At 62.3% G+C, this 10272-nt stretch overlaps 1 protein-coding gene across 2 annotated transcripts; it reads right to left on the reverse strand.

Moving 5' to 3' along the window:
* Window positions 1–6187: 6187 nt before the first annotated feature.
* Window positions 6188–9298, reverse strand: LOC128795680 (monocyte differentiation antigen CD14-like). Of its 2 annotated transcripts, none has more exons than XM_053956675.1 (2): window positions 9070–9298; window positions 6188–8237 (listed from the first exon to the last, which is right to left on the reverse strand). In XM_053956675.1, the coding sequence occupies exon 2, from the start codon at window positions 8218–8220 to the stop codon at window positions 6865–6867; it is 1356 nt and encodes a 451-aa protein (XP_053812650.1). In that variant the 5' UTR covers window positions 8221–8237; window positions 9070–9298; the 3' UTR covers window positions 6188–6864. The 2 variants fall into 2 exon arrangements, with proteins under 2 accessions (XP_053812650.1, XP_053812649.1); XM_053956674.1 differs by having other exon boundaries at window positions 8951–9298.
* Between the last annotated feature and the right edge of the window lie 974 nt (window positions 9299–10272).

Consider the following 10272-nt stretch of genomic DNA (forward strand, 5'->3'; position numbering starts at 1 on the left):
GGACAGGGCAGGAGGATGAGTGTGACACGGGGGGCTGAAGAAGGACGTTCAGATGGAGAGTGAGGCCTTTCCCACCGTGTAAAGCCATGCTCTGTGCCCACATATCCTCCACCCAGCTGGATGCGTGCCTGGCCCCACACTCCGGCTCTGCTGGCTCCAGGCTGCCACTGGTCGGGGCTGTCTGGGTCGCAGGCTGCTGGCCTGGAGCTGTATTCCCTGCAGAGACCTGGTCTTGGCAGAGAAGGAGATGTTACAGGGACACAGCTGGGATTCAGGGCTTTTCCTGCACCAGACTGTCCCTGGATGAGGGGGCCTGGCCTGAGCTCTGCCCACCTCGGCGCTCCGCTGGTGCATCTCAGTTGTCCCAAGCACCTTGGCCACTGCCTGCTTTTTCTCCCACCTTTGACTCTTCAGCACCTGGAAAAGGGGAACTGGAGGTCCTTGTTGGGGTGTTTCAGACCTCCAGGCCTGGCGTGGCTCCAGGGACACATCCCACCCCTGGGGCAGCTCCAGGCCCTGCCCTCAGTGCTGGACAAGGGCCTTGACACCAGGATGGGTCAAGAGCCTGCACCTTACCCAGCCCAGGGAATGAGTGCCATGCCAGTCCCGTGGATCCAGGGGCATTCCTCACCTGCAGCTCCCGCAGGGCTCTCTGCAGCTGGGCCACAGCTCTCCTCTGCTCAGGGAGGCCGGATCCAGCCAGCAGCTCCATCCGCAGCCCTCGGATCTCCCTCCGTCGCGCCGCGATCTCCTCCTCAGCGTCCCAGAGTGTGGCAGAGATGGTCTTGGCCAGCCCCTTCACCCTCTCAGCCAGTCCCAGAGCTCCCAGGATCTCCTCCCTGGAGGTGTCTGGGAGCACAGCGAGCCCTGGGCGGGAGCCATGGGGGGCCACCAGCACAGGGGGTCCCGGTGTGATGAGATGAGTGGAGCTGGTGTCCCCGGGCAGCAGCCAGGGACCGAGTGCCAGGCGTGGGGCAAGATGGGGGGGGGATCCTCAGGGAAGGGACACCCAGAGTGTGTCCCAGTCCCAGGGGCTACCTGGCAGCGACACACACAGCAGCAGGAAGGTCAGGCTGTTCCCTTCCAGCAGCCGCTCCACGATCCAGGGCAGGCAGACAGCTCCGGGTTCCCTGCACTCCCTGCACGTGGGGAGAGACACCAATACACCCCAGGAGAGGGCTGGCTCTTGCCGTGCCAGGCAGGCTGAACCCCGACCCACAGGAACCCAAGGATGGGTTCCTTGTCACAGATCCCCAGGCACATGTCCCCAAGGAGCGGTGACACCCCCTTGGCTCCCAGCCACGGGCTCCCACTGGGGTGTCCTTCCTGCTTCACCTGCAGGGATGGAATTCCCTGACCCACAGCAGGCACACGGAGTGCTGGATGGAGGGGGAGCACAGCTCAGCCCCGTACGTACAGCCTGGGGCAGGGCCCGGTGGCCCCTGGGGACACCAGGATCCTGAGGGCCGAGCGCTGGCGCCTGCCACCCTGCAGCTCTCGCTCCACGGTGAGAGTGAAGAGGCTGCCGGCCCTGGGGAGAGGCTGGTGTGGGAGTGGGGCTGCAGCAGAGCCAGCCCCAGCACCCCATGGCCCAGCCCTTCCCAACCTGTGGGGTCTGGGCCAAATCCCTCACCCCTGCACAGCTGAGCGCCCGTCTGCGAGGGGCTGCTGAGCACAGCCCTGGAACAGTGCCGGGATGGCACCCAGCCCCCTGGCATAGGCACTGATGGCAGCCTGGGCATCGGGCACAGCCACTTCTGTTGCCTCCTGCACCATCCTGGAAGCAGAGGGAGACAAGACCAAGCGAGGAGGGTCACAGGCACCCGTGGACTGGCTGAGGAACACCCCTGGCCATGCCGTGGCCGGGCACCACGCTCCCTGCCCAGCCCCACTCCTGATGGTGGGGTACCAGCCCCCAGGAGATCTGCTCAGCCATGGGGCATCAGGTACCTACAGGCCCAGGGGTGCCACATCCAACACCTGCAGGGCTCGGCCATCGGGACGGAGCAGGTCCCAGGCTTTGTCGTGGGTGCTGACCTGGAATGAGGGGGCTGCATTAGGCAGGGGGCAGGAAAAGGGGGCTGCTGGCACCCCACACTCAGCAGGGGCCCGGGCTGCTTGGGGCCATGCACAGGTGAGGGTTGAGAAAGGCTCATTTTTGGGTAACTCCCAGCTTTTCCAGCCCTGGCACCAGGGAGGGCAGAGCCCTGGGAACGCCTGAGCCCTGTGTGGAGCTTATCAGATCCCTGGCAGCATTCCAGAGCCAAAGGGCAGGACCCAGCCCAGTGGCAGGAGCTGGCATCACTCCTGTGCCAATCACGGCCACACTGGAGGGACCTTCAGGCCCCAGGGAGCAGTGACTGGCCCAGAAAGCCCAGCTGTGATGGGTGCAGGAAGGGCTTAGAGGGTGATCCTGATCCCACCATGCTGCTGGAGCCCAGGAGCTGCTCTGTGGGCAGCTAAGGCTTCCCACATCTGGGAAGTCCTGGAAAGAGGTGAGAACACCTGGGATCCAAAGGTGTCCAGTCCCTGGTCACCCTCTGGATGAGGGGAGTGCATGCCAGCAGTGGGCAATATGTGCTCTTGGAACAGCAGGGTCTGGGCAATGGCAGAGAGAGAATGGGACCCTCATCTGGGACATCCTGCCCTGCTCCTGCCCTACCTGCACCAGGCTGACCATCTGCAGGCTCTGCGTGTCATCCCTCAAGGCCTCCAGTTCTTGGAAGACAGTGTCGATCACCTGTGGACCAACTGGGAGCTGTTGATTCCCGGGACCCATGGCTGGATCTCAGCCCTGCCCCGGTGGGATCGGGGTCTGCTGGGTGTCACAGGAGGCCAGCACTGCACAGCTGTGCTGTCCCCTCTCCCTGCCACCTGTCCCCTGTGTCCTCACCTGCCAGATGACACTCTGGAAGGGCAGCTGTGTCCCAGGGCCATGGGGGTCCCACAGCAGCAGGGACACGCTGTAGCCAAGGGGAACCAGGGCCAGCTGGGGTCTTGCCAACTCCAGGACCTTCTCCTGGTAGGAGAGACATATCCAGCATGGCACAGCCAGCATGGCACAGCCAGCATGGCACAGCATGGCACAGCATGGCACAGCCAGTATGGCACAGCCAGCATGGCACAGCATGGCACAGCCAGCATGGCACAGCATGGCACAGCATGGCACAGCCAGTATGGCACAGCCAGCATGGCACAGCATGGCACAGCATGGCACAGCCAGTATGGCACAGCATGGCACAGCCAGCATGGCACAGCATGGCACAGCATGGCACAGCCAGCATGGCACAGCATGGCACAGCATGGCACAGCCAGTATGGCACAGCCAGCATGGTGAGATGGCCCTGGCCCATGTGGCCGGGGACAGGGTACAGAGGAGGACCTGGGGCTCTGGGTACCTGTCCTGCATCCAAGTGGAAAACACCATCGACTGTCAGGGAGCTCTCCTGGTGAGAGGAGGGGGATAGTGTTCAGCTTTCCCCTATCCCAGCATGACCAGGCCAGGGCAAAGGAGGGACTGGGCACACTGGGAGGAGATGGCAGGGGTGGCACAGAGGGCCTGGCATGGGCAGGGGTGAGGAGAGACCCCCTCCTTTCCCCTGCTCTCTGGGAACCCCCAGGAGTCCCCTACAAGGGAGGGGCCCATAGGGGTGGAGGGCAGGCTCAGCCCAAGACCTCAGCTCCCATCAGGTGTGTCCCAGGCGGGGCAGGTGGGGGCACAGAGCCCTGCTCCCTCCTGGCTCCCCAGGGACCCTCGTGCCCTGGCTGTCCCTGCCCTGCAGCTCTCACCTGGGGCTCCTTCCCAGCCAAGAGGAGCTCTAGGAGGTCCTTGCTGCCATCCACCCAGCTTTCTCCTGGCCCTGCAAACACCGAGTGTGGGATGGTGGGGGGGTCACCCCCACCTGTCCCAGCCCTGTCCTGCTCCCCCTGCAGCCTGGAGCCACATCCCAGGGCTTCACCTCATTCCCGAGCCCTCCCGCTATGAGTCAGAGCCACCAGGACGGGGAGGACACCCAGTCCCTGTCAGCGCTGCCCAGACCAGCCTGATCCCAGTGCCACCACAGCTGTGGCTGCCAGCCTGTCCCCTTGTTCCCTGGTGATCAGGTGAAGGCCCTACCTGCTGCCTGGTGCAGTCCCAGAGCTGCTCGCACGCTGACATCCTGCTCAGCCTGCACGGAGAGAGGGGGAAGGAGCCACACACTCAGCACCAGCAGGAGCTGGAGGAGAGCCCAGGGAGCTGGGCAGCCCTGACAGATCCCTGCAAGCCAGCCTGGGCTGGCCCCCAGCACAACACTCACCTTGTCCATGGGCAAGGTGGCAGCAGCGCCCCTGAGCTGCTGTTTGGCCGGGGCAGGGATGGGGTTACCTGGGGGATCCGGTTCTCCTGCATTATTCATGGATGTGGGCAGAGCCAGAGCCAGCCTGGAGGCACCGTGTTCCAGGGGCTGGGCCCTGCTGGCCAAGGAATCAGCGGGGCCACAGAGGGCAGGTGGTGCCTGGGGCCACTCACACCACTGGGGTGCTCCCAGCTCCAAGAGGGACATCTCAGCCATGGCTGGGAGATGAGGGACCTTGGACTGCCGCACAGGGTGTCACAAGAAGTGACCACAAACCACAGAACCGCTGGAGATCAGTCACAGCAGGAGAGCACAGAAGGAAGTGCCAGTGCTGCAGATCCCCACTGTCTGTGGAAGTGCAGATGGTGGGCACCAGCAGAGAGGCCCCAGGGCAGCCCCTGCCCTGCCGTGGACAGGACCAGGAGGAGCAGATGCACACGTGTGCCTCTGCCTGCCTGTTCCCTGTGCAGAGCGAGACCAATGCCCCTGTGCCCCCAAAGGTCCCTCAGGAGCGAGGCTGATGCCAGCTGGACACAGGTGGGACACGCAGCACTGGGGGCAGGGCAGGCCACATGGCAGGGACAGCAGGGGCATGTTGGGGCTCGGGGAGTTGCAGGTGGCCAGAAGGAAAACTCCTTGTGGGGGTGGAGCCCTGGGACAGAGCAGGGCACAGGGCTTTGAGGGGTTCCCCTGCACCTGGCTGGGCAAAGCCACAGTGGGATAATGCTGGGGGAAAGCCCTGCTCCACAGGGGAGCCCTTGGGGACTCCAAGAGCACTTGGGGGTCCTGTGAGCCTTCCCAGGGAGCCCCTGTGGGGCAGCACTGCTGGGAAGGGTCACACACTTGCCTCTTGCTCTGTGGCAGGGCCTGGCCTTGACTGGGCAGGTGGCCCTGTGTGGTGCTCCCAAGGCATAGCAAAGCCTAGGATTCAGGAGACAGGGATTTATTTCTCCTTCCTCATCCATCAGCAGCAGCTGCTCCCTGTTCCATGTCCAGCCAGGCCAGGACTCCCAAGGTGCAGGGGCACCCTGTTGTGCACCCTGGTTAACACCAGCAGAGCCTTTGCCAGCACCCTGAGCCACCAACGGCCCTCCCGCAGCCCAGGGCACGGCCCCATCCCCACCTCGGGCTGCTCAGGGCTGGTGGCACAGCCCCACAGCCCCTCCACCCGGGCAGGGACACACCTGGACATGAGCAGAGCCCGAGTTCCTCCGATCCACGCCCGGACCCCGCGCCCTGTTCAGCCGCTCTCCACACTCTGGTCCTTCCCACACTCTGTTTTCCCCCACCCCAGCCAGCCCAGGCTGTGTTTGCCCGCTGGCCATGGGTACCTGTGCCAAACAGAGACAGGGAGGGACACGGGGAACACCCAGGCACAGACTTCAATGCAGAGGCAGGACAGGCCCTGGGGAAGAGCAGGGCTTGGCCAGGTGAGCACTGCCCGCCTGCCACCAGCCCCTTCTCACAAGGACACAGGGAATGGCTTCCCACTGCCAGGGGCAGGGATAGATGGGATGCTGGGAAGGAATTCTCCCTGTGAGGGTGGCAGGCCCTGGCACAGCTGCCCAGAGGAGCTGTGGCTGCCCCATCCCTGGAAGTGTCCAAGGCCAGGCTGGACAGGGCTTGGAGCAGCCTGGGGCAGTGGAAGGTGCCTCTGCCCATGGCAGGGGGTGGAATGAGATGAGCTTTGAGGTACCTTTCAACTGAAACTGCCCTGTGATTCTGTGATTCTCTCCCATCCCTGTTTTCCCATGCCTGTCCCTTCCCCACCTACCCCTTTCCTTTGAATATTCCCCAGTCCTACATCCCATAATCCATTTTCTCCTTACTGTGAGATATTCTCTGAATAACCCAGAACAAGCTAATTTTCTTCTTATCACTTAAAAAGTTTCTGGTTGAACTTTCTCAAAGTCCCACTTGGACCCATCTGCCAGTGCCTCAGGTCGAGGTGTAAGGAACTGCTCCAGCTCATTAGCATTTCCATGCAGGGTGTTTAATTTAGTAATTTTCCTGTCTTTTGTGATTTTTTTCAGTTTTTCTCTTAGGCTGAAGAGCAGCCAAGCAGCATCCTGCCAAACCTGACATCCTGGCCCAGCCAGAGCCCCGGGTGAGGAGAGGGAGGATGAGCACAGGGCCATGGAGGCTCCAAGGATGCCTGGACTGGTGGGGCTAAAAGGTGTGGGGGGCTCTGGGCAGGGACCAGCAGAGCCCAGCAAGGCTGGGGGGGCATCTGAGTGCTGCCATGGGAATGTGATGGAGCTGGGCTCCTCTTGTGACATGGAGGGACAGCGGGGCGTGCTGGGGCTGGGCGAGCTGGAGCTGGCCACAGGGACATCCCCAGTGGGAGCGTGTGGCTGTGGGGCTGGAAGTGAGGGGTGCCCCGGGACTTGGCTGGGCACAGGCACCGCAGGACATCCCTGTGGACAGCCCTGCTCCACCGGGGAGCCCAGCAAGAGCCCCTCACCAGAACGGGGAGCTGCGAGCCTCCCCTGTGGGGAAGCTCCGCAGGGAAGGGTCCCGGTGCCCCTCAGGCTCTGCGGCAGGGCCTGCTCCTGGCCAGACACACGGCCCCAGCCACAGCCAGCAGGGCGAGCGCCACGCAGAGCGGGGCCACCACGGCGGCGAGGTCACAGCGCAGCACCGACACGGGCACCTGTGCCACCTGCCAGCCCTGGTACTGCGCCGGGGAGTGGCACCTGTAGTCCCCGGGCCAGCCCTGCCCCAGGTGCCCCGTGGCCGCCAGCGCCTGCAGCCCCCCGGCCCCAGAGCAGGAGCAGCTGAAGGGGTTGTCAGCCACAGCCACGTCCTGCAGGCGCCCCAGGAGCTTCACCTCATCCCTGGGCAGCTCCGAAATGGAGTTGTTGTCCAGGTGAAGGGTGTCCAGCATGGGGTAGTTCCTGATGGAGGGGACGGCCTGCAGAAGGTTTTGATTCAGGAAGAGCTTCTTCATGGAGCTGAGGGAGATGTCTACGGCGTGGAGGTGGTTGTGGCTCACGTCCAACACCTCGAGGTGGGGAGGAAGCGGTGTTGGCACTTCATCCAAGCCAGTGTTGGACAGGTTGAAGTGCCGGAGGGATGGCGGCCACCGGCAGGAGGAGGATGGGTCTGCCACGAGCTCGTTGTGGCTGAGGTCGAGGTGCCGGAGCTCCGGCAGCAGCTCCACGCCCTCACACACGCCGTGGTAGGAGCTCAGGTTGTTGTGGTGCAGACTCAGCTGCTGGAGCTGAGGGAAAGCTCCCTGGCAGAAGGCGGGGGCCAGGCTCCCGTCCCCGAGGCTGTTCTGTGCCAGGCTCAGGGAGCGCAGGGCTCCGAACACCCTCCCGATGGCACAGGGCAGGCTGCTGAGGCGGGAGCCGGTGACAGCCAGCTCCTGCAGGGTCCCCAGCCAGCTGCTCAGGCTGGAGAAGGCCTGCTCACGGCCCGTCAGCGGGGCAGATGTCACGTTCTGGAAGCTCAGGGACAGGATGGGCAGGTTGTGCCCATCCATGTCACTCCAGTCGCCTGTGCCCTGGAAAATGCAGCTCTCAAAGGCCAGCTCCTGCACGTGGGTGTAGGAGAAGAACCTCAGCACACGGGCGAGGAGTGTCTCAGGCACCAGGACGTTTCCAATAATTATTTTCTGGATGACAAGGGAGCCCAGCGTGTCAATGACGGAGGAGTCCGGGTCCCTGATGGGGAAGGCTGCGTATTTCTCCAGATCTCCGCCCCAAAACTCCACCACAGTTGCTGGCAGGCACTGGATGATGCTGCCCATGGTCTCCTCGGACAGGTTGTAGCACACACAGGACTCCTGAGTGCGGTTGAAGAAACACCTGTCCCTTCTGCCTTCTGCCACCTGCAGCCCCAGGAGCAGGAGCAGGAGCAGGAGCACAGCCACACTCATGGTGAACAACCTAAAAACTGGAGGAGAAACGGTGAATGGCAGCTGAGGGGATCACTGTGGCCCAGACTGGAGGGATGGCTTGGGCAGGTTGAGCCCTGCAGAGCCACCCCTCGGGGACAGGGCACTGCCCTCATCCCTCCTGCACCCGCCTGGCCGCTGAGCCGTGACTCGGGCAACGCTCGGGCCGGCAGCCAAACGCCCAGGAGCTGCAGCTGTGCCGCCCTGCCCGCAGCAGGGAGTCTCCCGAGGCTCTGCACTGTCCTGCCTGGGCTGCCTGACCAGGAAACGCCTGGAGAGACTACAAATGAGGAATTACAGGCAGTGAAGCCAGATGTATCAGTTGACCAGGGAGAGAGCCCCAGCTCTGTTTGTTCCTCTGTAATCTGGGGCAGGAAATTGCAACAGAGGGCTTCATGTTTTCTCCTTTCTCACCCAGCGGTTTGATTCATCACCAGCCCCCAGAGGGGAGGTAGAAAATGACCCCGAAGGTGTGAACACATCCCTGTCAGCACCAGAAGCTGGTTAGCTGACAGAGTCTGATCACCGGACTGCAAAAGAACCAGCAAGCAAAGATTAAAGGCTCCTAAATATGTGCTGACTCAGCTCAAAGGGGGTCTTTGGGGGTCTCCAGCCCAGCCTCCTGCTCCGAGCAGTTCTGGGCTGGCACCAGCCCTGCTCAGCCTTTCCTTGGCCGCATCCCAAAGCCCACCCAGGACAGAGCTCTCCCTACCTGTCCGTGCCGCGGCGGGGCTGCACCACCGTCCCGAGCAGCCGCTGTCCTGCGGCACCTGCAGCAAGCGCCCCTCGCAGCGCGGAGCAGCAGCGGGGTGGGTTTGCCCGGTGACTCACCAGCCAGCTCACACCCAAACGCTTCCTTGCTCCGCTCCTTCCTCCAGCTGCTGCCAAATCCCGCGCTGAGGTGCCAAAGGCTCCGAGCGCTCAGCTCGGCTCCGTGCGGCCCCCGGCGCTGCCCAGGCCCCGCCGGAGGAGCCCCCAGCTGTGTTCCAGCTGTGTTCCAGCTGTGTTCCAGCTGCCGCCGCTGGAGCTGCCCGCGGCCGGGGCTGGACAGACACCTCGAGCCCGGCTCCCGGGCACAGCCCTCGCTCCCGCAGCGTGACTTCCTGAGCAGGACGGAGCCACCCGAGCCACTTCTGCTTCGCTTCCCTGCGGCTGCGGGCTGGGAAAGGCTGTGGCCGGAGTGCCAGCGCCGCCGGCTTTCCTAGGAAGGGTGACAGAACAGAGCGTGGGCAAGGCTCCCCAAATGCACTTTCGGGATCAGCCCTTCCAGATGCTCTGGTATTGCTGTCCCCGGGTGCTGAGCACCCTGCAGGCAATGCAGGAGGGTACAGGACTGTCATACCTGGCGTCCAGACCGTGCCCAGGGACCTGTGTTCCATGTAGGATGGGGGTGGCACAATTCCCACCCATTGTCCAGGCAGCCTGGAGCTGCTCAGGGCACTCCTGCACCAGGAGGAGCCAGAAGTGTTCCAGGAATGCTTTATGTGGCACTGAGTGCTCTGCTCTGCCTGACAAGGTGGTGATCAAAGGTTGGAGTTGATGATCTTGGAGATCTTTTCCAAGCTAAAAGGTTCTGTGATTCTATGATCTGTCAGGAATTTTTTTCTTTCCCAGAGATTTCTCTGCCTATGTTGGATTCATAAAAGGCTTCAGAAAAGTAATGAAATGTTGGAATGCCAGGCCCTTTCTTGCTCCAAGGTCAGGGCAAATAAAACTCAGGAGATGTTGTTTCTGAAGTCTCACTCTGAAGTTTTTTATCCTTATCCATTACAAACTCATGAGATGTGAGCTCTCTCTAACAAGTCGAGAAAGTAAGCTAAAATTGTGTCTATTCAAGGCAATTTAACTCCCAATTATCCAATAAACAGTTGACATCTATATTATTTATGCTTCTAACCCAATTATGATCACCCAAAACCTGCAACGTGGGCACCTTTCACCCAATTAGAGAAAAGCACCCAGATCCGTGAAGAAGAAGGTGCAAAAAAGACAACTAACCCACCCCCTAAATTCTCCATCTTGGCTCCCATATAT

The sequence above is a fragment of the Vidua chalybeata genome, chromosome 15 (genome assembly GCF_026979565.1).
Source record: "Vidua chalybeata isolate OUT-0048 chromosome 15, bVidCha1 merged haplotype, whole genome shotgun sequence".
Taxonomy (NCBI): Eukaryota; Metazoa; Chordata; class Aves; order Passeriformes; family Viduidae; genus Vidua; species Vidua chalybeata.